At 33.3% G+C, this 27187-nt stretch overlaps 2 protein-coding genes across 2 annotated transcripts; both read left to right on the plus strand.

The window, feature by feature from the left end:
* The first annotated feature begins 3613 nt into the window (after positions 1-3613).
* Positions 3614-18128, plus strand: LOC124367510. Its single transcript, XM_046824385.1, has 5 exons — positions 3614-3786; positions 5350-5478; positions 6590-7003; positions 12724-12973; positions 17620-18128. The coding sequence occupies exons 1-5, from the start codon at positions 3747-3749 to the stop codon at positions 17873-17875; spliced, it is 1089 nt and encodes a 362-aa protein (XP_046680341.1). The 5' UTR covers positions 3614-3746; the 3' UTR covers positions 17876-18128.
* A 2515-nt stretch (positions 18129-20643) lies between these two features.
* LOC124367511 (V-type proton ATPase 21 kDa proteolipid subunit-like) lies at positions 20644-21454 on the plus strand. Its single transcript, XM_046824386.1, has one exon. It carries the CDS (start codon positions 20724-20726, stop codon positions 21357-21359), a length of 636 nt encoding a protein of 211 aa, XP_046680342.1. The 5' UTR covers positions 20644-20723; the 3' UTR covers positions 21360-21454.
* The last annotated feature ends 5733 nt before the right edge of the window (positions 21455-27187 follow it).

The raw sequence follows: 27187 nt of genomic DNA on the forward strand, positions 1-27187 counted from the left end.
ATAGAATATGTGCAGATCATGTACGTATGTATATAAGGGAGGCTCAATTCTCCGCTCCCGAAATTTTGAAAGATGAATATTAAAATTGCACCTCTAGTTTGTTTTAAGGTAGAACACACTTATGAGATTTTAAAGCTGAACAAATTTCCTGGGAGAGATTCTTGAGCCCCATTTTTGGAGGGTATTTTGTACTTCCTAAACTTCCCAGTATGTCAACTCCCTCCCCGAAATAATTTCCTATATACAGATATATGAGATGGTTCATGTAATAGATGAAAATACAATCATGCATACACCTGATTATAAAAATGTGATTTATTTTACTATACAAAAGCGATAGTTATCAACCGAGATCCAAGAACATAGCTAGGAAAAAAAATTGGGAGGTTCAGACAACTAATATTTTCCCATAGTGGGCAGAGAGTAACACCTCTCTTTGTTTCTTAAAAAGTTCTTGACCTGTTTCTTTGTTGAAAACGATCTTTCAGCTGTACATGTCAGTAATACTGAATTATTTAAATCGTTTACTAAAAAAGTATTTGAAAATTTGGGGGGAGTCCGAACCCCTTGAACTCCTTTGCTGGCTTCGTCCTTGCTGAGGTCATAAAATTGTACTTTTTTGGAAACTGCATCTAAAAATGAGGAAATCCCCAAAAGTGCCACTAACATGGATATTTGTTCCTAATTATATATTTTATTTTATTGTCAAAAAATCTTGACATCCAAATCACTTAATTCAAGTAAATTGTATGTGGATTCTAGACATATGTTTGATATAATCAACTATAAAGGCAAATCCGGAAAGGAAGCTCTGTTTCGCTGTTTAAGCATTTGAAAGGAAAACACATTTTTGGAAATTTTACATTGTTATATGATGCCGTTGTTACACCAAAAACTACCACATAACGTTGGCATGTATCCATAAATCTGTTATAATCATCCTTATCAATATTAAACTTTAAATAAAAAACTATATTTGTTTCTTTAGTTCTTCAAAACCACACATCAGTGTTATTACAAGACATATGACATTACAGTTAATCAGTCTTGTTTTGTGTTTTTGAATGTAGAAAATGTTAATACAGCCAAAATCCATGATCCATTCTGTTGTGAATAATAAATTAGTTTACAGGCGAATGGCAAAATTAATGAGAACAGACAGTTAACAACATGAATAACTTCATAATTATGAATTTCTACATGTTTGGCACATTATGGTAACCAACCATTAGGTTATCTAAAAAATTGTATTCCTGCTGGGTTTCGAAAATGGTCAGAGATTTGTATAAAACATTGATTGGCATTGCTTTTTCCAGTACATTTACGAAAGTAGCGAGTTTCTGAATCAAATTTTGAAGAATTCTCGCACATAAAATAAAATTTTGATAAAAAGACTTTTCTTCTGTTTTGATTTAAAACCTGCATTATTTGCTGCACGTCTCATATTCAGAAAACATTACATGTTAACTAATTTTTTATTGTAAATCTAATCATATTGTTAACATTCTGTTAAATTTCAAGTATTCGTAAGCAAAAGGACAAATTAAAAACTCGAGTATAATGAAAACTGTGAGCTGTGAATTTTAAAGCCATGGCAGACTTTGGTGGAAAGTGTGTGAAATACCAAGCACATAATGCTTGCAGAACAGGTACAAGTTGTCTTATCTTGACCAGTATTGAATTCTGTGATATTTTGAGCTCTAATTGCCATCTAATTTGATGGCAAATCAAATGAAATGAAATGAAATGAAAAATGACTTTATTGAATACAACGTAAAACATATTCAATTGGCGAGGTTAGGACTATTAAGTCCTCTCTTACACCTAACCATAAATTAATAAACTCTACTATTAGTGTAAAACAAGAGCCACAATACAGTTTACATTATTATTTTACAATCGAAAATTATAATATCTATTTATATAAAGTAATAAAATGAAACAAAGGTTTTCTATGAAACTAAAAATAAATACATAGAATAAAACTTACAAGGAATTTAACAGACATTCATCCATCACCATTCATACAAAGCCATCGTCCCATACCCTATGCCACGATATCGTCAACCCGAAGAGGCCCAAAACAGATGGTCCCTAAGCACCCCCCGAAACCGTTCCCGACTACGAATACCTCTAATATGATCCGGGAGATTATTCCAAAGTCGACAAGCAGAGACTGTGAATGATTTACTGTAAATAGAGGATCTATGAACAGGAATAGATAACAGAGAGGCTCCACGTCGAGTATTCCAATTGCTTGTTTCAGAAATGAAAGAAAAGCGTTCAGACAGATAGGAAGGGGAATGATCGTTATACAAAATAGAATGTAACATGCTGAGAATGTGGAACTGACGGAGTAGATTCAACTTTAACAGATGTAAACTGATTGATGAAGGGTGTTATATGGTCATATCGTCTGAGGTTGAAGATAAAGCGAACACAATAATTTTGAGCACGTTGTAATCTGTCCGAAAGCTCAACCGTCATGTCATTTATAACTTCGCTACAGTAATTGAAATGGCAGAAAATCAGGGTCTTCACTAGCATTACTTTCAAATTCAAAGGTAAATAAATAGCAAATTGCTTAAGACTATGAATACCAGCAAACACCCTGCCACAAGTCTCAGTAACATTATTGGCCCAACTAAGAGTTTTTGTAATAGTCAGTCCAAGATTTTTGACCTTATCACTGTATGAAAGAGGATGACCGTTCAAAATGAGTGTAGGAGTGTTGTTCAAGTCGATACCGCTCAGAAGTCTGGAAGTTCCAATAAGAATAGTTTGAGTCTTGCTTTCGTTAAGTTTCAGTCCGTGTTTGAAGGCCCACGTTGCAATAGCGTCAATGTCAGTGTTCATGTCAGCAACAATGTTTAGATAGTTCGAAATGGAAAAGTGGTTGTAAATTTGTAAATCGTCGGCATACAGGTGAAAAAATGAGTGTTTGATCATAGCAGTCAAATCGTCGATGTAAATTGAAAAAAGAAGAGGGCCAAGGACAATAACAGACAAATATACAACTATAACAACACCACAGAAATAAACAGAAATAACACCATCCTGACTCTCTCAGCAACACATTTAACTATTTTATTATTCTTCATTTTAATTGTGTCCATTTTTCAATATCGGTGTAATTAACAGTTGACAGACAGTCAGAATTCGAACTCGATCCAAAATTTTTTTTATAAATATCTCAACCACATTCATTATCCAACTTTGATACGACCCTTCATTTTAATATGCTGTAAAAAAATAACTCTATTATTTATGGACCTAGATAGAAATTAAAATGTATTCTGGAATGCTTATAACATTTCGTAAAGTTTTGTAAAGAACAAAGTTTTGGTACCTCGAAATATTGATTTCATGTAAATCCATAAGAAATGAATAATCAACATTATTCTGACCAACCAAATCGGAAGTACTATTTAAACTGGAAATATTTACTTTTGAACATCTCTAAAACATGAACGAGTTCCTCCTTTAATATTTTTTCCTTCAAATAATTGCAGAAATGCATGCCTGGAACTGACTTGTTTGTTTGTTTGTGCTTAGATAAAACTTGTACTGCCAACTGCCAGTTCTTCATGCTTAGTCATGATTTTGTAATGTGCATGGTCACTGTTTTGCAGACAGGACTAAGGTTACTAGAGATAACATTTGGTTGAAATCTTCATGGTGGAAAAGAAATTGGCAGTTAATTATTTCACTACAGTACAGTAAGGAGGCTTTAGCAAAATCACAGCATGGCAAAGTCATCAGAGTGGATATCTGATGAATTTATAGGTGAGTTAAAGATTTCTTTTAATTCTATTACAGTGCACTATTATTTAAAATTGTAGTAAGTATTTCAGTTGCGTAACCACGATATCGTTTTGGTGGGAATGAATTTAATTAATGAGAACATCACAGGTGGTATGGAATAAATCTTAATTCATATTCATTACTCAGGTATGAATACCTGGTATAAATATTCATTATTCATAATTCAAAGTAAAACATTAAACTGCTAAATTATAAAAAAGTTGAATTGATCTTATGAATAATTATTTTTAGGATTTTAAGGCGGTTCTCTCCTCATCCCCACCCGTAGTTAAGCCGCAGAGTAATGTGAAATTAATTAGGAAAGATCGAGTTTCAGTTTCAACATCCTTTAGAATCTAAATATTGTAGTTACTTATCTAAATTTCCATTTAAAAGCTTGGACTAAATTTCTATGTGTTATTAATTTTCTAACAACATCTATGATATTTTGTTTTACTTTTATGTAACGCAATTTTTTTAATGACAAAAGTTTTAATTTAGGGTATGAAAACCAAAATAGTTATAGAGAACATACACTTAAGTAGCTTGCTGATCTTTACAAAATTTGGCATGAATGTAAAAGATTGAGTTTTAACTTTGGTTTAATGCAACTCGTTATAGCCTGTATGTTACAATCCAAAGCATTTGATTTTGATATTATTATAATTAAGTTCTAATTTATCATTTCTCAAATAAATTCACAGTTTTTAAAACCGAGTAAACTATGAATTTTTCTTTATAATTATATACCGTAGACGGTATAAGTTGTATACACTAACTACATAAATGACGATAATCCGAAAATTTTGAACACGCTTGACGTTATCGCCTAATACGAGAACACGCAGGAGGTCGGATATCGGGAGGTGTTGGTTATGTCGAGGTCAGATACGAGGGATCCTAAAATACTAAATACTCTTTTTCGTCAATATTTATAATTTTTATTTAAATGAATTTGTTTCCACTGTGTTATAAATTATCCCTCCAGCCAGTATAGGCTTTACAAGGCTCATTGGTTGTATGAAAACTACGATTCAATTGTAGGCCTACTAAAATTCATTATGAAAAGATGTTTTGCTAAATTATGGCATTATTTCTTTATACGCACCATTTGTGAGATGTTATAAAATATTGTAAGAAATACTAATAATTTTAACCTCATAAACGGACCAGAATGATATTCAAAACCTGAAAAATAACCGAGATTCTATATAAAAAATAAATAAAACTTCTCGTATTTTACATGTGTAGAAAGATTTACACAACGATATTAATTAGGCTATTTTCACTTATAAAAACTGCACAAATTTGTAGAATTTTTATATATGACAATAGTTATGTATTTTTAATTCGTATTAAAACACGTGAAACATTAATGGGACCAAGGGTAGTACAAACACTGTAATTGAAAAGAGAATTTTTTGGTAGGAAAAGCTCTAACATTTGTCATTTTGAAACTGCTAAAGCTAGTTTTTTTAAATTATTGATAAAGTTAAATTTAAAAAAGACTAAGTCTCATAACAGTACTGTATTATGCTTTTTCAGAATTGGTTTCATCGTCTGACAGTATTTCGGGACTTGAAACCTCTTTGGAATTGCCTACAAACTCATCACAGTCCCAAAATAGTGACAATTATTTTCTTGAAAATGGCTTAGGACATCATGATTATGAAGGTAGGTGGTATGATTATTTCATTTTCAAGGTATGAAAATCCTAAATAAAAACCCGATTAAAAACTATAAAGGTACCTAGCGTATATTTTTCAGAAAGTAATTAAAAACATTAAATTCTGCAACAAATAAACAGCATCCATTTATTTTTCACCTACATTTTAGATTAAATGTCACATATATTCATATATAATGTTCTTTAAAATGTGCAATACAGTTTAAATGTACGAATACTGACACATATCTGTACATATAAGGGATCTAGTTTAAAACTAGTCTAAACCATACCATCGATATGCCCATATGCACAGTAGGGGAAGGTGAAACAAAAAAATTGGTTATTTTGCAGAATGTCTCCGCAATAACAAAATTGTATGCGATTGTGAGTTCTTGCTAGGATTTGTTTGTACATTGTTCTACCGATTACGTGTATATATAAGATAGATAATACAAACTATAGAGTAACGCTTATCATGTTGCGTCTGATCATATTATTTAGATGGGGACGGTTCGATTACTCCACTGATCGTTGGGCCAACGACCCTCTTATTTAAAACTAAAATAATGTATGGGTCGTTGGGCCAAAGATCGGTGGAGTAATCTAACCAGACCCAAATAATGAATTAAATCTTATAAGGTTGCTCAAGCAATCAATCTCAACAAATACCTACAATCACCAAATTCAGGACACGTTTTTGACTCTGAGTGGGACACAAGTCACAACGGTTGTCCGCAAGGCTCAATATTAGATCCACTTATGTTCCTTGTTGCATTTAATATGTTGTTGTTGGAGCAGTTCTCCGGTTAGGATGTTGTTCACTCTGGGGTGAATACGAAGACTTGCACTCTGACCTGAAGTCAAATGGGCGTTTAAGCTTGTGCTTATAATGTACCTTTGATGTGTAGAAAAACTGAGATTGGTTATTCATCCAAAAGTAGACCCTGTCTGACACGCTGAGTAGTCGGTGTGCCCAGTCAGTCTTGAACAAAACGCGAGCGGAGATGTTAGACCAGATCTGCGCAGTGCACGCTAATGCAACATGCATATACAATTATGTACCAGTAAGTCATTCTCACTTCATTTTACATTACAGCACATATTGTATGTTTTCAGATAATTCGCTTATTGGAAAATTGAAGTTTCTTCAAGATATGGCTAATAAAAAATTGATATCGGAGACCAAACTTGCCCAACTCAAACAAGCGGTAACCGAAGCAAACAATGCTTATGTGGTCTACAAGACTAGTGAAACTCTGGTGCAAGCTTATAACAAGGCTAAAACATCTTTACCTGTGAATATTCAAGCAAAGTTGAATAAAATTGAAAATGAACACAAAGTTCCAAAATTGGCTGCAATGAGAAGCAAAGACGGGAAAGTATACAATTTGTTCGGTTTGGAAGATGTTGACATGAGAACAACCGATGTGTCACTTTCAAGTGATGAAAAAAGTATTGTAAAGTCTCGAGTATTACATGTGGTGAAAGAAAAAATAAAACAGTCTAAAAAGGAGAAACAAACACTTAAAGGTAAGTGAGTTGTATTAGTTACTTAATTGGCTGAGCTTAGCGGAGCCTATCACTTAATAGGCTGGAAATGTTCATTTCTTTCTGTCTCTCTCTGTCCACATGATATCTCGTAAATGAAATGACCTATACACTTGAAAGTTTGTATGGAGCTTCATTTTTATGTAAAGGTATTTTCTTACTATCCAAATCCTGCCCTAAGGTTCATTTTTATACGAGGTGAGTAAGACAGACCAACTGACCACCATATATAGCAGCTGAACAGAAAAATCTGTCTTCCTTGGTTTAGCAGAAATCCCCATAATTCGACCCCAAAGAATTGGGGAGAATAATTTTTAACCCCCAAAAATACCCCAAAGGGATCATTTTTGAAAGGTTTTCGAAAGTAAAGGTCGAACCATACTTCATTTCAAAGGTTCTTATTTACATTTTTATCTAATACCTATTTCATTAATACACTTATAATATACTTTTTAGTGTTCTTCATTAAATATATAGACTTTTTGCTTGGTAAAGGAGATTTTGTTGTTATTTTTTTAATCTGAATGTTTGCCGTTCCGACCACGCACTAGTCCGATTCCTTCACGGTCGGAAATGTGGAGTTCTACTGTAATTTTGGAATTCTTTATAAAAATCGAGTCTTCTGCATGAAAATTTGCTTTTTTACAAAACGTGTTTTAGTTTTAAAAATAACTTCATAACCGGATTCTCTATATTTTTTATAATAGCCTACATGACGAAATTGGATTAACCAACATTAAAATTCAATCTGTTACTTTCATGTGAAATTTTGTAAAAATCAAGCTATTTAGTTGTGTGCTCTCTATCGTGATTTTCATTTTTGAAATACTGAATGAAGCTTCATTTTTATATTAGGAGCACTAAATTCGACGATGGTGCATGTCACTCCTTGAGATTTGGCTGAACGTAGCGAATATTCTTATGGGTAACCATGATGATGATGGCAACGAGAAAATATCAAAATAATTACATTTTTAATAAAATTCCATACACAAAAAAGACGTCTCGTCGTCGAAGAGACGTTTTGTCTCTTTTTTAATAAAAAAAATATATATATATGTATAATAAAAAATTAAAAAAAAACATATGACATTAACATGTAGCCCAACTATCCCAACACATACAACATCATTTTATAGTGACTTAGGTCTTAGAGTGTGTAGACTTTGACGATTTAAACGCTAATATGAAACTCAGTTGAATGAAAAAAAGTTTGAATGTATCATATGGCAAGATATGTCAAAAGAGATTTCATAATTACAGTATGTAGACTAGATTTTGCACGAAATTTCATTTCCAGAAGAATAAGTTCTATGATTGGTAATTTTCCAGTCAACTCTTTGTGATGTGTGATTGCTATCTGGCTACCTGTCTTGACACCTCGAGAAAATGATGAGTTGTAGATTTGTAATTGAAATGCTACCCAGCAAAGCTTGTTACGACACTAGGTGTGACGTACTAATGCCTTGTTATTATTTAAAACCATTTACAACGTCTGCTAAAAGTAAAGGTACCATAGATCAATATTTGTGGTCATATTGGTCAGTTAAACGTGTATAATTGCCAGAAAGTTCTGAGATACCTCAAAAATCCAGTTTGTATTGTTATTTCTGATACCGGCAATTTGCCTTTTTTTCTCTTAGGACAAGAAGCTTATAAGTTGCACTTAGTCCTGTAAGAACCTTTGCGCTGCTTCCAGAGTGATAGTATATGCAGGATGGGTAAGGTTAGGGAGTATGGGCCGCCTCCTATCGAGATCCATGAGGAAGAATTAGGGCACTACATCTCAAAGTCATCCCGGAAGAGGGGAGGCCAGCTCTGAACCAGCCTCTCCAGTCAAAGTAGGCAGGGGGTGGCACACCCTTGTTGAGGTTAACAAGAACCTCTGAGGTAAGGGAACAAACCCCACCAACTCCAACAGTCATCTTCCACAGTAGACTAGACCTATCGGATTGCCCATGAACCCCAGAATCTCAAACATTTGCGGTTAGTGATGTGCCGCTAATGGACATCCATAAGGTTGCCCAGATTGAAGTGGCACATCGGTATTTGCTGTGCCTAGTGGTTGGTTCTACTGGAAGGTATATACCACACAGAAGTGATCCCTGCTGGGTAAGAAAATGAGTTACAAGATTGCAAAGGTACCATAGATCAATATTTGTGGTCATATTGGTCAGTTAAACGTGTAGAATTGCCAGAAAGTTCTGAGATAACTCAAAAATCCAGTTTGTATTGTTATTTCTGACACACCGGCAATTTGCCTTACAAATTATTTTAATTATATAATTTTATTTTATTTCAATGGGGCAAATTATTTCCAAAAAGTACATAATTCTTAATAAGCCCATTTTTACATAACCTACTGTTTAATAAGAAAGGCTTCCTTCGTAAATACCTATTACTTTGATTTAAAAATTTCCTTAATACACTAACGTTTTTTAAAATGTGTGTAATTTTACTAACAATTGGACGATTTTTTCAGCATTTCACCAAATTCTTGAAATTTAGGCATTACAAACTTTACCAGGATGTGAAAAAATCAATTTAATCTGCCAGCGTCAAAGAGAACTTTTGTGGATGATCACCGATCATCCACTGTAACTTGACCTGTGTCCAGAGATTTACTGATTTCACTCTCCGTAATCTATGAACAGCATTTTTATTATTTGATGAACTGATGTTGATTTAATATTTTTATGTAACAAGAATAAAACACTTTAATAGATGTTGCATTTGGTAGATAATGGTTATTTAATAAATCAATGTATAGGCCTAACAGTAGATTTTCAGTTTAAGTAGAGATCTGTGATGTCATGATTAGGTATTCACAATTACAAACCTAATTAGTTGTAATGCATATGTGTGAACAATGACTTTGACATTACTTTATTGGGAACTCTTACAATATTTTAATATGTCTCTGAAATCTAGTTTACAATGAGCTTTATTAGTAAATATGCTGAGCTTTAGCCAAGCCTATCACTCCAGAGGCTGGACGAATTTTCTGTTTGTCTGTCTGTCTGATATCTCGAAAAAGAAATGATTTATGGATTTAACAGTTTGCATAAAGCTTCTTTCAAATCAAAAGTCAGAAACAAATTTGATTTTAGCGCACTCTTGCGTGTACCCTCCATAGTTCACTGGAACTTGTATTATTGGACACTGCCATAAAACCTAACTTAACCCACATTATCTTGCCGGTATCTATATATACAACATCCCGGTACGGTGTATAATAACTACCTTCAGTCTTCAGTCATCATGGTCGCAATAGTCTCAAGCAGATCTGAGTTAATGAACAAAAACGTGAATGTATCATGTGGCAAGATACCCAGAGAAAGAGTTCAGCAGTAGACTTTAAATTTTCGTGAATTTCATTTCTACGTAGACAAAAATGTGGTCTATGATTTCTTTTTAAATTGAAGTTTGGCTTTTTAGTTTATATAATATTGAAATTTACTTGTAACTATTACATAAATTATTTTATTTTGTCGCATACTTCCTTACTTAATTTTTATGATCTTAAATTATGTTATTCGATTTAAAATTATTTTGGTATAATATATGCATATGTTAGTATTCCATTTTTATCCTAGAAATGTACAGTGCCCTTAAGTTTAAGTACAAAAATGCAGATGTAGGTATGCGTGTCGTCTTAGAGTATGTATGTGATTTGTATGTATATATGTATGTTATAGCCTATTTATTTTTCTTTTCTTTTATTAATGTAGCACACCTTTGACCATTATATTTTGTTTTTTGTAAATTTTATATAAACATTTTTATTTAGAATTTAAGTATAGGGAGTCCACCAAGAAAATACAATAATAAAACCGATCAAAAATATTCATTTTAAATTCAAGGATGTGACCTCATTACAAGCTCTGCTTTGGAGGCCCTGTATCTTTCTTAAAGAAAGTTAAAGTTTATGTTATTAAATGCTATTATTGTTTAATATTTGTTACAACATAATATGGTATATTTTAAATATTGTTATGTGTTTGTTTTGTCTTAAGGTCAGACTGAGCACGAGAAAGGCTTCGTTATATTCTATTTTGTTTTTAACATCTTTGTTTTTGTATTTTGTTTACATTTAAAAGAATATTTTCAAGAAGATTATTTTTGGTTTGATTGTCTAACAAGAAAAATGTCAGACTTATATTACCTTCTTTAAGAAACTTCTTTCATTCTGATGGAGCCTGTACAAACATTGAATTTGTCTGAGCGTAATTTTTGTGTCAATTTCTGTTCAGCATGATTGCATGTCTGCCTATCTGCTCGCAGGACATCTTGAGAATGAAATGAGTTTTAGGTCTTAAATTTTGCATTGAACTTCAGCGAAGCCTGTTACGCGACACGTGGTGTTGCGTACTTCTAACTTGTTCATCCAGTAGCCCTGTAAGGGTTAAATAAGAGGCAACACAAAAATCTGTTCGTGGGCAAGCTTACATTATTGAACAAGACATTTGTATCAGTTCCTACGCTAACGCGCATAGTACCATTACTTACATCTAAGTTTTGTTTTAGTTGAAATGTTCTGTTGAACGAAAATGATTCTCCACAGCGAGGTTGGTGTATTTCAAGAATTTAATCGCGTGAATGTTGAGTTTAGCTTCAGTTCACCTTCCTTTTAGTGCAGCTCGTGAAATCCGCAGTAATGTATCTCTTAAGAGAAAAAGTCGTCAACGAAGAAGATCAAAATGGATTTCTTACATCGCTTCGACATCAGAGACAACTTGACTATCGTGTAATCTAGATGAAGAGATATTCTAATTGTCTCATCAGGTGCACAGTTAAGTTTAGATCTCTCTGATGTCGAAACGATGCAAGAAGTTCATTCTTCTATCTTCTCAATTTATTCAAAAATTAAAACTGTAGTAAAATGTAATTTTTAAATACTGGCTGAAACATTTCCAAAATGTTTGTATTTGTATATTTATACCATATATTATTTTAATATTAATTGTAACAAACAATATGTAAATATTTATTTGTGGAGTTTCCTGAAGATGTAACCTTTGGTTTCGAAAGGCCTCGTCCACAAAAAATAAACTTTTGGTTCTCTTCAGAGGAATATGACTGCAGTTGACTCCTGGAATCAGGAAGTCTGTGGAAGATAAGGATTTTATCTGTAGACTGAAATGAGTTCTATGGTGGTGCATAATCAACCATGGTCTTTGGTTGAGCGTCATTGAAGCCTATTAGTCAGTAGGCTTGTGACGAGCTTATGCACAGGCCTTGTACAATCTCTCTTTTGTCTGCCGGAGGATGTAAACATTTCATTTTCCATATTATTGTCTATCGTTCTATCCATCAATAATGAAATGAGCTATAGACTTGAAATGTTGTATTTAGCATTGAACCTCATGGAAGCCTGTTACGCGAAACTTTGTGGTGTACTCCTACCTTGTGACAACAGGGCTGGTAACATATTCAGAAGTCCAATTACCTGAAGTTGATCTTTCAGGATGATTTTAAGACCAAAGGTGTAGTATGAAAATTATTGGAATATCATTCTCTACTAACTGATCATAAAGGAATAAACAGAAAATCCTACATCATTGTTAATTTGGCTTTGTCAATTTTAGTTAAAGGTTGGGTAATTACTAAGACTTCATTATTCGAATTACATAATGTAACCCACAATACATGAATTTATTTGAAGATGCACTTTGGTTGTTTAAATTGTGAATTTGATACAGATACCTTTGGCAAGCACTGCGTAAAAGTGACCTCTAGGGACTCCGTGCTCTCAGAAGAACGAGATGAACTACTCAAAGAGTTCCGAGCATTGGGGGAAGGTCTGGAGCAGATCTGCCGACTCCTGGAGGTCAACACACAGTTGTTGCGAGACTTAACACAGCCAGACCTGCAGAAATCACAGAAGGAAGTACAATTGTCCCAACACACCCAAATCTTGGAAAAGGCTAAGTATCTTCATAATAAGATAAGGTTTGTTTATTGTGGTACTTGTATTCCTTAAAATGTAAATCAAGTGAGCATAGCGTGGCATTAATGAGTTCTGATGCTATAACACGTGTGTGAAAGGCCTTCCTGCGACACTTTATCTTTATGAGCCAACGCTGCATGCGCTTTTAATCATCCAGAAGATAACCGATATGGTATTCTTAAGATAATAATCCTGAAGATAATAATCCTAAACATAAAATTGAAGGACGTAGACTTTTGTGGCCACCAGGTATACTTTAATGAAACAAAAAAAATCACTATAGAAGGATTGCTATCTTCAAATGATTGTATTGTTTTCAGTATGCTACACATAAGCAAACAAAATAAACCTCTGAAGGAAACATAAACATTTTAAAAATCTAGTTTTTATAATTTGGTTGAACTATGATCATAACATTTATTCTGAGTGCTTGTTTAAGACATTTAAAAGCAAAGCAAAATGCTAAGCTTTTCTTTAAAATTCAGATACCACCTTTCATTATTATATATTTGTTTTCATACTGTAATTGTTATTGATGTTATTACGTTTTCGCCTGGTTTGTTATCCATCATTAGTCAGAGTTAAAATGTGAAGTTTATATTTGTTTTAGGAGGTGCAATCGGCTTTTGATTAGGTTATCTTTTAACAATGAATAGACACATGCTCTTAAGAAACTTTCCTTGAAAGGGAAAATAAAATATTAAACTACATAGCGATAATTCCTAAGAGAAATTGTAAGCATTTTGGAGTACTTTTGCCCCATGTTGAAATCAAGCCCACGAAATAAGGGTGTAATCTTTTACAAGTTTGTTGTCATATTTCATTATAAAACATGGCATTCCTTTGAGTCACAATTCAAATAAATTCTGTAACAATTCATATCTTTATCTTTAGCCGTTTATTTAGGGTCATTTAGGATGGTCTAAATTCTACTCAAATTATTAGGCCTAAAGTTTAACTGGTACTTTGGGATTATACCGACCACACCCAGACATGAATCGTTATTTGACATTTTGCTTCTACTGATTACTAGATTAGTGTAGAACAATATTTCGTCAATATAAAACAGGAATTGTCTTATCGCAAACCCCTCCCCATCCTCAGACAGAGGTCAAAGTCGAGCGGTCTAGTAGATAACGTGATTGCAGAGTCTCGCCGCCCGTTCAGCTGGTGCGTCGCTTTGTTGTACTTCCGTGTTTTAGCTCTACATTTCTCCAAACACAAAACTTCAATAAAAACAAACATTACCAAACTAAAACTAAACTCTTTATTAAAAAACACTCAAAACTTGTTTTTATTCTTGATCACACTCCGCCACCCAAAATGCGAGTGCTTCCGGCCATCAGCGCGGGGCAGCACCGAAGGAAGGTGCTGCCCCGCGCTGATGTCGACGAAAGAAAAACATCCCTCGAGATAGTACCTATCAGTAAAATATCAAATTCTAGAGGGGCTGATCAGAAATATAAATTGAATTGTAATGGAAAGGCAATTATGTACCGTGTAAATCATGTGATGCCGCGCGGCCTGCCGTAATCGGGATTCTCGAGAAAGATAAGATAACAGCGATAACAATACCGATCACAATACCTGGAAATGCTTGTAAGTTTGTAATTTTGTAATTAAAGAGTTGTTTTTTCATTCTATCATGTTTGTTTCTATAAATTTATATTTTCGTGTTCTTCATACTGGTGTGGTCGGTATAATCCCAAAGTACCGTTTAACTTTTTGAATTTGCAAAATGAAATTAAAACTACATTTTTGTTTTAATATTGTATTTTGTTATTTTTTATTCTCTTTTAAGCAACCGCTCTCAGGCTATGCTGGCTTGTTTTTGGTCACTGTGGCTATTATTCCTCTCAAGATTGGACCTCACCTGGATTTGAACCCGTGTTGTTAAGAATATGAAAGTTTCAGCTGTTTTTCTCCACCAATTCCTGCTAACCAGAAGGAATGTAGAAATGTAAATTTAATATTTTTTTTAAGAGGGCGCATAGAGGTTCGATTAGGTTATCTTTGTAACATTTCATTGCCACAAGCTTTTGAGATACCTTCCCTGAAAACAAAAATAGAAAAACACATTTTATAATTACCAAGAGACGTTTAATTAGTAATTTGGAACATATCAAGACCCGGTAATTTTATAAATCTGTCAAGTAATTTAACGAGATTGAGTACACACACCACACGCGCGCGCGCGCATACACACAGACACGCGCGCGAGCGCGAACTCACAGACACGTTAAATGTATGCATAATATTACAAATTTGCTTTATAAACAAGTATTTATTAAAATAAAGTCTCTCATACCTGGTATTACAAAGTTTAGTTGATAATTGACCCATTTATTTCGAAGATACGTCAAGACTGTCGTAGCCATTTCGGATTGGACTGCTTTTATTTCCATTAAATAAAAGCAGAATTAACAAGTTACAAGGATATGGTCCTAAATAAAACCTGTCAAAATTAGCAGTGTGCAGACTTAAGCCTAGAATGTGCGTCATCTAAACAAAGTGACAACAGGTAGTCTGAGCTGCGCGTGTGACGGTGTGTGCACGTTGGGGCGCGAGGGTTATACCACTCTGGAGCTCTTAAGAGTCCCGGCAAACTGTAGTCGAGCCAGAGTTTCAGGGTAACAACTAAAATTATTTATGTAAGAACACATTAATTTATTAACTATCAAAAGTAGGCTATCGGCAGTATTCATATTATAAAAGGGATAAGTATAATTATTTAAAACCCACTTGAGCACGTTTATTGGCATACAAAATATCTTGAATTCGTCTTCAGTTATATATAACTGTGAATAAACAGTTAATTATTTGGAACTTGTGTGTAATCAGTTAGCTAGTAACAGTTATATATTTATTTTATTTTACCGTTGTTGTCGTTGTCATCGCAGCAATGCAGTAAACAGACGTTTACTTATAATTTATTGACTTGTTTATGTATTTGCTTGTTATGTTATTGATACGTTTTTTGTAGCTGTTATGGAATATTCGTCACCTATGTATAATTTTGTTTCGTGTGTTAGCTGACGGCAATGCCACTGAAACAAGGCTCAGCTTAGTATTATCAACAAAGGGTTCGTTATATAATAATAACAGATAATGAATTGAATTCAACATATTTTTGTATGCCAACAAATGTGCTCAAGTGGGTTTTAAATTAATTTTCATTCTTTATAAAATATGGGTACTGCCATTAGTCTAATTTTAATTGTGGAGCGCGCGTAGCCTTTACTTAAGTTGCAATAATTAAGTAATTTTCAATTAATTGTAATTAAACGACATGTCGCTCGATTTCGAATTAAATTTTCTAAAATAATGGATTCTTTTGAAATAGTAATAAAATGCTTGTGTTTGGAGTTATTTTAAGTCGAACATTTTAAATGGGCATCATCTTTAAATGAACAAATGTTAAATATTCTGTAAAATCTTTTAAATAGACATTACCATTATTAACGTTAACATCCATGCGAGACTTGGTATATACGGTTAATTTGTATTTATGGGTTTTAAAGAAAATGCGGTTGAATTTAAAAAAAAAAACAAACAAAAACACACATAGAGAACATCAAAGTCAAAATATAGTTATTAATGAGTTTCTTAAGATCCCTAAACTACCCGAAAAGAGTTCTGAAACACTCCCTATGCTGATAAAACAATCTACATATTCTAAGTTTCTCAATAAACTAAATCAGTGGATTGTCCGACATATAGATATTCGTACATGTACAGGCAATCCAAGAATGTATTTAATATTAGCTAGAGTGATATGTTATTTCCAGAGTGTTTATACATTAATGCAACATTTAATAGGTGGATACTATTTAATAGGTGGATACTATTAATGCATCTGGTAAATCTATTAGCATAGTCTTAATCTTAGATTAAGGAGATATATTAATATTAATCTTAATATTCCATTTAAGAGGGTTATTTTGGAGAGGAGAACAGTGTTCAAAATAAATGATTTAAATAATTCTAAATATAAGCTAAAACTTTGGAAAAGAATAAAAAATATTATTTTTGAATCTTGGAAAGTGAAATATTTCCAATTCCGTGTGTCAAACTCTATAATACATACACAGTTTTATATATATATATATATATATATATATATATTACACACATATATATATATATATATATATATATATATATATATATATACACACACACACACACACACACACACACACACACACACACACACACACACACACACACACACACACACACACACACACACACACACACACACACACACACACACACACACACACACACACACACACACACACACACACACACACACACACACACACACACACACACACACACACACTCACACACATATATATTGTTGCTGGTTAAATAAATATTTAAACACATCTGAGCTTACCATATTCTAAGAAATGACAGTTAAGCAGCCATTGTATTTTTATTTTAAATGTAACTGTGGTTTAGATCAATTTTGATTAAGATTAAAATAACTTTTGCTCTGACCACTTTTAATTGCTAATTGAATTACTCGAAGTAGCTGAAGTCGTTAGAGTTGTAGTAATAAGATGGACATAAAATTCGATCTAATAAGCAATAAAATAGTTGTGTTTTGTGAAAGTTAATTGGCAACGTCTAATTTCAGTGCTTTAAAGCTCAAGATGCAACAACGTCTGTTCAAAGATGGAGTGTATACTAAGGCTGTAGACAAATTGGGGGAAGAGTTGCAGATATCTTTACATGAGGCACAAGAAGAACTGAAGAGATTGCAGAAAATTTTAAATAGTTACGAAGAAAAGGAGAAATCTTCTAAAAGCTATAAGAAAATGATTGAAAAGTTTCGTCACGTAAAACGGCAATTACAACAGAAGGAGCAAACTCTATCGATGCTAAGCGGTTAGAGTATATAAAACTCTATAATATTATAGCTATATAAAATTAGAATATATAATATATAAAACTCAGTTTAATATAATTTAAAATACTACGCTATGTTAATGATAAATTGTTAAACATTTACTTACGTAAAACCAAGTATTCTTTCGGACAATGTATAAGTATAGTATTATTAGAGTATAACTTGATTTCCTTGGTTGTTTTAGTTGTAAGTTTTCCATAAAAATTGTAGTTAAAAATACATTGAATTTTCGTTTATGCATGATTGTTTTTTGTTGTGTGCAAAATAAGTTTCTACTCTTGATCTTATGTTAGCTCTCCTAGAGATCGTCGATCGAAGAACTACTAAGTTACTCGTCGTTCGGCCAGTTATTGACGTAAATTAAAAAAGACGCGGGCCAAGAGTTGATCCCTGTGGCACTCCATATTTTACCTATGCGTTACTCGATAATGCGCCATTTAGGCAATCTTGTAAGAGGCTGCTGAGGTACGATTCCAGTCACAAGAGTGGTGTGCCTTGCGGGAATAGTCAATGTGCGCCTATGGTCAGAGCCCCTTGCCTAATAACGTTCAAATTGCGCAGATTGTCACTTTTCACAGATAAGTAAATGAGCGCCTGTGATCACTTTTCATTCCGACCTTTTTGCTACCCAAAACCGAAGTCTACTTCGTCCGTTTCCCATCGCATTTATTTACTATTACCTAACCTTGTAAGTTGCCACCTACAGTATTGGTCTTTGCGGACTACATTGTTGAAAACTACATGGAGCCTGATCGCTGTTTTCTTCCCAACTTATGGCGTAATTTGACTTATCTTCTGGTCGGACTACAAACAGTTGAGAGTCATTCCATGTTGAATTTGGCAAAAGTCGTTCAGCTCACCCCATCCAAACATGTTTGTCCTTAATACAATCTAAGGTGAGCAGATGCCAAACTTAATATTAGTAAAAACTAAATGTAATAGAAAATATACAACTTTATGTTAAAAACTTTAAAATTTGACGTCCCTAAATATAACGTTGCACAGGAAAATTTACTGGCTTTAATACTTTCCCGTTTATATATTTTTAGAACCTTATTATAGAGTATGAGTTTCACTTGCGGGGCAGCCTTTGATTTACGCCCATAAGATTTATCAATTAAAACAAACTAAAGAGGTCTAAAAAGTTTCAATAATAATATTTTCTCAGAGCTGTATCTACCCTGGCGTGTCATGACCAGTTCGGGAGAAGCGGGTCCTGAGTATATTATGACGACAGTAGAAACTGGCCATCGGTGCTCATTCCTGTATTGGTTTGGTCGGCAATAAAACTACCCTAATTAAATCCTGACCGTCGCAAATGGTGTGTTATACAGCCATGACTCATACCTCACTGTAATGCAGTTTTTAAACGAGAATGCGTGATTGAAACATTCGAACGTCTTTGACATGTCAACAAACATGCTAAAGGAAGACGTTTGATCGTTAAGACCGCCCATCACGATGTCGATAAGTTGGGTGACTGCATTTAAGGTTCATAATCATCGAAATTCAAACTATTATTTACAAAGGATATAATGTTCATCCAAAAAGGAAACCTTTGTGGAGAGAAACTACTTCTCAAATACTTTACTGATTGTTGGGAGAGCAACACGCAATATGCTTGTCTGTAGTTGTTTAAGGATTTGGAATCACCTATCTTCCTAAATATGGAATGATCTTGGCGTGTTGCAAGAAGATCAGAAATTGCACAGTTTCCAAAATAAAAGTAAATAATTCTGGCAAGGGGTTGAAAATTGAAAGTAAACACTGCTTAGAAAGTCATTAACATCCCTTGCTTGGTATTTAAATCCATATGTCATTGTTTTACTTAGCTTATTTCATAACTTAACTTCAGGGCTCTGCCCAAAAGCTTTTCAGTTTATCTTATCTCTGGAATGCTTGAGGTGCCATTTAAAAGGAGACTGCCTATATTGAAGAGAAATACAAGATATAGTAAAGATTACACCCGAGTGCTGCAAAGAAGGTTGGCGGATAGCATGATCGCTCTCGTGGTTGTTTTAATTCAGTTAAACATTTATCCGCGGGTTTCCGATGATATTATGAATGAACAACAAATATGAAACTTTCATTTTTTTACGATTCTAATCTGGTAATACGAAATGAAAAATGTTACAGAGAGAAAAGACGAACACGTAAATATGTAAACATATAAAGTGGTCAATTACGTCGGGATAGGGAAACTTATTTATAAACCAAAACGTAGTTTTTCAGGCTATAACGTCTCATAGTTATGCTAGATTTCGGCGAGTGTATAGTTTAGGCAACGCAGCATATCTGGTTGGCAGTGGCCAAGTTGCCGGCCACGTCCTCACTTCTTCTCTGCACTCGGGTTTAGTAAAGCATACATCTTTTTTGAATCCGCTCCAATCAGTCAACGCTTCTGAGATATGACCATAAGTCATTCTATAAAACATAATTTCTATGTATTGAGGCCTAGTAAAAACCCAGGAACGTACTCAATATGTTTTATTAAAACTGAGAATGATAAAAACCCGTAGCATTGGTCAGTAGCGCATTCAAGTAGCATGTTTCTAGTGCCACAGAAGAGCGGTGATGTGATTAAGGTAAGTTTATATAACAACGTGATTTTAGACTGACGAAAGAAACCGTAAACGAAGTAGCGATTGAGTAATGGACCAACCTAGCAATGAGTGATAATTATACTATCTGTCACCTTTATCGCCAAACGTCACATGACGGCACTTGAGACATCGAGTGGGTCTGATAACAAGACGTGTCACCTGCTAGTCGCTGGTGTTCTTACCTTCTCTTACATACTGTCCGTGGTGTAGTGGTAGTTGTGTAACATCATGTCGTCTCAGGTGCGTTATGTCGTCTATTACACATTCGCAGGAATGATCAGTTTCATTGTGACTTGTGTAGCACTCTTCTACACCTTGACGGGCCGAGGGACGCAGCTCAGCGTGGGGTGGTTCCTCGCGGAGACTTCCCCGTTCCTCTGGGCCAACATCGGGATCGGCCTAGCGGTCTCCTTGTCAGTCGTGGGCGCTGCCATGGGGATCGCCACTGTCGGGGTAAGTATCGTCGGCGGTGGAGTGAAAGCGCCGAGAATCAGAACGAAGAACTTGATTTCTGTCATTTTCTGCGAAGCTGTGGCCATCTACGGACTCATCACGGCCATAGTATTCTGCGGCACGATGGAGGACGTTTCGGTCTCGGTGCTGAACGATGAAAACCTGAGAAAGATGAACATAGGAGGCGGACATCTACTTTTTAGCTCCGGACTGGCTGTGGGGTTGGTAAACCTGTTCTGTGGGATCGCTGTCGGAGTCGTCGGCTCTGGGGCGGCCCTGGCGGATGCTGCCAACTCGATGCTGTTTGTGAAGATTTTGATCATCGAAATCTTTGGAAGTGCCATCGGTCTGTTCGGACTAATCGTGGGAATTTACATGGCTGCCAAGGCAAAAATGGGAAATAAAATGTAAATTCATCGCTTGTAATTTTTCAGTGTAAATAAATTTGAAACAATTGTACAAAGTAGATTATAACAAATTTCAATAAACCACGTTTATAGTAATAATTAGCATCGTTATTTCAATGATAAACGTAATTTCTTAACTATCTGTAGAAGTAAAAATAGAAACAATATTAATTACTTAATTCGTAAAATAAATAGATTTTTGAGGTAAAACAGGAAAGTGTTCAGTTTGGGCAGTATTTGTTTATTTTTATATTTTTAACAGTTTTAAGTCACATCCTTTTAATTTAAAATTATTTTGGCGACAGGAAAAATATAATTTTTTAAATAATTCCATAAATCTACCTAAAATATGGCAATCACTGAGCAATTACTTACATACTGTAAGTAAAAAGTGACAATGTTATCTTCAGTAGTTTTTATTTCGGCCTAATTAAAAAATTGCCCAAATTCCTTATTTGAAAGGTTTATACTTTTTTATGGAGTGATATAAACTGTATCTATTTTTTTGTCTTCAGGGAAATAATTTTAAAATACTCACTTTGGAATTTTAAGAATATTAACCCAACTAACTATTACACCATCTTAAACCTTACAGACTTTCATTTATTGCATATACTAATCGTATGTGGTGTTCAATAAGAAATCAATTAGCAGTTTCACATAGGTTCCAGTAATTAGATACAAACGTCTAAAGCAATGGTGTGATAAGATTTGTTGGTTTATGTTGTCATGTGTTTCTTTAACGTCAGCTGTTACAACAGCGATACCAAAAGATGACAGTTTAGGCGGAGTTGCCATATCGCTGATGATAACCAGCTTTGTCAAACTTGGCTGTTACCATATGCCGTCTTGATTTACATGTTGTCTGCAAAGTGAATGAATATAATCACATGTACGTATATTTGTTTATGGTAACAGCTGGTTTAACAATTGCTAAATCAACCCGCACCAAATGATGATAGTTGAGGCGGAGTTGCCATATTACTGATGATAACCACACTGTCAAACTTGGCTGTTACCACATGCCGTCTTGATTTACATGTTGTCTGCAAAGTGAAGGAATATAATCATATGTACATATTATATTTGTTTATGGTAACAGCTGGTTTAACAATTGCTAAATCAACCCGCACCAAACGATGACAGTTTAGGCGGAGTTGCCATATCGCTGATGATAACCACACTGTCAAACTTGGCTGTTACCATTTATGCCGTCTTGATTTACATGTTGTCTGCAAAGTGAATGAATATAATCACATGTACGTATATATGTTTACGGTAACAGCTGATGATGTTAAGAAGATCAGCAATTTTTCATTCACGTAAAACTGACAACGGTTGGGAGCGGAGTGTTGAGTGATTCAGTAAAGTATTTAGTTATCTATCCACATAAGAATACAGAGTTAGTTCTGAGTAGTAGAACTTCTTTTTTAGATTTGATATGACAAATGCACATGTGATAAATACATGGAGTAACGTACGAAGTGTAATACTGATTTATAATTTCACAATGTCTTAATTTAATTGTACATTAACGAATTATTTGAGGTTAGGAGGCAGATGTAGAAACCCTTATCTAAAGTTTGAACCCTCGTCCTTACTCGAAATAGTCTAAATAATACATTATACTAAACAAATTAGGTTCCAAATTTAATTTTCATCTTAGTCTTTAATTTTCCCAATGATACTCCAATTAATGTCGGTGTTATAATTATGTGGTAAATTTACTTAAAAAATAAGGGTGTTCCTACTTCTCACTAATATTTTATCTACATTACCGCAAAGCCATTCATTTATATCAGAATTGTCTGAGAATTTGGAGCAAGCGAGACAAAATAAGGGTAGCCTATTATATGAGCCAAATAATGGAACAGTTTCCGAACCGGCTGTTCTGGTTGCCATCTTGATTTTAGCTTCAGACCTGCAATTTAAAATTTCAAACCTTTTTACGCACTTATTATATCCAGTTGGTAAAATCAAAGAGTTGTAATTTTAAAGGTGTTGTTAATATTTTGTAATATTTGTAAATTAAAACGCGTTTTGGATTTGTAAAACTATTGTTATTCAGAAAACATATTCATGATTTTGTTTTATTTATTTAAATTGTAAAAATAATGTAATTATTTTTGCAGGGCGATTTTTGGTTCCGCTTTAAAAATATTATTTTATATACAAGTTTGTTATCATTCCAAAGGTCTTTTAACATTCAAGATGTGCCTTTAGTTAATTTTAAATTCAACCGACCGCAGGGATCTGTCCCACGAGCTTCCAAAGTCTTATGAGAGTGTTTTTGTTTAGTAGTTTCAAACAGCTGATTACTAAAGCATACGAGTTTCTCAGGAAGAGTTCTTAATTCAGTAATCAACTCAACTTATTTCTCTATGATAATTAATTATAACACGTACTAATTGAATCGCTAGACTGTTATAAAAAATATAAACTTTACAAGAAAAACTCAAATACATTTTGATAACAATTTGTATCTTTAAAATGAGACTCTCCCGAAAAGGGCATAAAGTCATATTAGATTTAAAATTGTTTTCATGGAGCAAAAGTCAAGGTGGTTTCAATACAACAGGCTCATAGTTAATGTTCTTCGACTTATCTCTTTTGTGGAGAGGAAAAGTGTTATAACATGTTCAACATTTTCATTTTCACCCAACCAAAGAAGTATTGTCTCAATGAGAAATCATTTGGCATTGTTTTGTTTGCCTCAATAAGCAATATAATTTTATTAGCCTATACGTAATTTTCCAACGAGATTAAGTTCAAAACAGAACATAAAACTCAGTGTTTTTATTCGGAGTTTCCGAAACTCATTTACAGAACATCATGCTCAGAAATTAAGTTGTAATTAAATATTAATAATGCCAATAAATAACACTATTGTAATTAAAGAAAATATATAATTATTTTGGGGCACTACAAAACTTGGAACTTCTATTGTAGTTTTAAGCATGACGAATAGTTAAAGAAACCTTTTTATTGTAATACGTAATTACGTACCACAATAGAGTACTGTAATTACGTACTGTTGTTGTTACAGGAACAATTTAAATAATGGGTAATTCTCTCACGATCACGTTCATTCTCTTACAATCGTGTTTGCGAATTTATTTTGTAATTATATCGTATATTTGTTTAATAATGGTATGTATTATACAATATTAACATAAAAATGCATGGCCATAAAAATTAGTTTTGCAAAATTCTGAAATTTATGCCATTCAATCCTTTGTACGTTTTCAATTAATCCGTTATGATTTCAATTATGTAGAAAAAAATCAACCACTGTTATTTATAATTTTGTTTAAGCTCGTCTTCATTAGACTTATCAAACATTTTATTTTATAATTTTAAGGATTTGCACATAATAGATGTAGGCTATTCCCTTCACAAACGCAATGAAGGATAGGTCATGAGTGGATTTGTTTGTTTAGTATTTGTTCTTCCGTATTCATTTAAGGATTATAAATTATTTTGGCCAATTATTTTTTATTTTTTTTTGTTTGAAAATGTTAGTTTTGTATTAACATAATCAATTTTAAAATAATAAATAATTTAAATTTACTATCATACTTATTAATTGAACAAATTTTGTTTATAAATGTTTGGTTGAATATGTTTTCAAATGTGTAGAAATACAATGAATATTTTCGGCATTGCATCTACATAATATTTGTATTTAATTTTCATTGTGATGTGAACTTAATTATGCATTTTTATGGTGTTCTAAAGAACATTAATCAGTCTAAGAGTTTTAAATAAGAATGTTGGTATATATCTTTCCAAATTTTAAATCGTATTAAATTAATTGTCTTTTAACTGTAGCCTATGTTAAACAATTTGAAACATTGTGATTGATATTATTTCTTTCATATTAATTCGAAATGTACTTTCAATTATGTATTCAAGTTGCATTATGCGAAGTACAATTTAGATAACGCTTGCAGTTACCCGCGGCTTCATCCGCATTTTTTCAAAATTTAAGGCCATAGCTTTCTTAGTGAAAGCATTTATGATGTAATATGATGGAGACCTACAATTTGTTTTGAAACATATAAAGTAGAAATATCAGGTCATATTATTTCAGTATCCATGTTTGAGGGATTCGAAATATTACATAAATAATATCTTGCTTTTTTAGGTTTTGCATAAGAAATATATTTACGTAAGCCTCAAAAACTTAATTTGGACAAAAATCGTCAACTTCCGTCTGTTAAGATTAATTTTCCGTCTAAGGTATTTCAAGAGCTATGGTTGAGTTTGATTTGTGCTCCGATCAAGAAAATAAATACCAACAAAAAGCAAATGCGATTAAAAAAACGTATACTTTCGACTCTTTTTATTTATTTTCTATGATTTTTCAAGTACCTTAGTGATAGTTTGCTTTTTTGTCTGGATAAAGAAAATATATTACTCACGTACTACGTTATGTAATATAACGACTGAAAAGTTACTACAGTCCAAAAGACGACCGATTTAATTATCTTACGCTCCAATTTATTTACGATTCCACAGTGGAGTTTATGTAGTTGCACTCATAAAAAATAAACACAAATGAAGGTAAATGTAGGTTGAATCCAACTTAGACTAAACAGTATATTTGCGGTCTCTGATGTTTCTGGTGCTATAAGAAATATTGATTTTCACCCCTATCAAGAATGTTCATACGTAAACTTAAAAAGACTACTTTAATCAAAATGAATTTACATCCGTCGCTTGTATTCTGCTTCTGATATAAGGGAAAGTGTGTGTGTCATCCCTTTGCATCCCTTGGTGGGTTTTAGAACACCGCTTAAATATTTTTTTTTCAATGCATTAGATAGTTTATTCGTCAATGGTACAACCTAAAATACTAGTTAGATATTAACTTTTTCTTTGTGCAATCTACATAGCAGTACTGATCAATCACTGTATAATTAATCAGTATTTTCTAAACTTTAAATGTAAACAATTGTTTCTGCCACTTCGGTGAAATTCAGCTGTTAGTCAGTGTTAACAGCTGTTTAGTGTCAGTTATCTTTGTCAGTTAACCTATTGGTCAGTATTTCACTCCACTATGTCTGAGATGTACTTTAGGTCATAGTGAAACTTTGGAACATAAATATCTTTTTTACGTGCCCTGCATATGACCATGCTAGAAGCCAAGGTTTAAAATTAATAAAGAATAAGTATGGGATGAATGTTCAAAACTTAACTAAAATTCTCCAGTCAAACGATTTAGAGATTTTTAAAGAATTACTTCAATTTCTGAACTCAATTAAGAAATTTATTTAAAACAAAGTAACTATCTGCATATTGGTAACTTAAATGTAACCTGGATAAGGTGCTTCAACCTAGGAATCCTGATGGACCCTTAGCGAGAAGATAATCTAGATCCTTACAAGAATCCTACGTCAAGAAACAAATAGTACATTGAGGCGGCATGGGATTTTCCGAAGCCTACTAGCCTAGAGCTAACAATTAGAGAAGAAGAAGAAGAAGAAGAAGAAGAAGAAAGTCCTTCGACTTACACAAATATTTCAAAACCAAAATTAGCCAAATGACTCCAACCATTCTCGAGGTTTAGTGAGACTAACTATTTTATTTTTATATATTAAAATTAATAATATTTATTTAAATCAGCCGTTTTCTTCAGAACAACTTTATTATACACACTATAATTGATTCTGTGCGGTATTCCAGAGACCACCAATTCTTAAAGATATGATTTTTCACATTTTAAACACGTTCTTCACCACATCACGAATTTAAATTATTTTACTGATTAAATAAAAATGTTTCTTCACTACCGTTTACCTTAATACAGTAATTATACTTGGCTGAACG

This window comes from Homalodisca vitripennis, chromosome 8 (genome assembly GCF_021130785.1).
Source record: "Homalodisca vitripennis isolate AUS2020 chromosome 8, UT_GWSS_2.1, whole genome shotgun sequence".
Classification (NCBI taxonomy): Eukaryota; Metazoa; Arthropoda; class Insecta; order Hemiptera; family Cicadellidae; genus Homalodisca; species Homalodisca vitripennis.

Excerpts from the sequence above, each read along its gene's own strand:
- LOC124367510 (XM_046824385.1), top strand. The coding sequence starts at position 3,747 with ATGGCAAAGTCATCAGAGTGGATATCTGATGAATTTATAG. Across the intron at positions 5,479-6,589 it reads AGGACATCATGATTATGAAG|ATAATTCGCTTATTGGAAAA; the intron begins GTAGGTGGTATG and ends GTATGTTTTCAG. Across the intron at positions 7,004-12,723 it reads GGAGAAACAAACACTTAAAG|ATACCTTTGGCAAGCACTGC; the intron begins GTAAGTGAGTTG and ends AATTTGATACAG.
- LOC124367511 (XM_046824386.1), top strand. The coding sequence starts at position 20,724 with ATGTCGTCTCAGGTGCGTTATGTCGTCTATTACACATTCGCAGGAATG.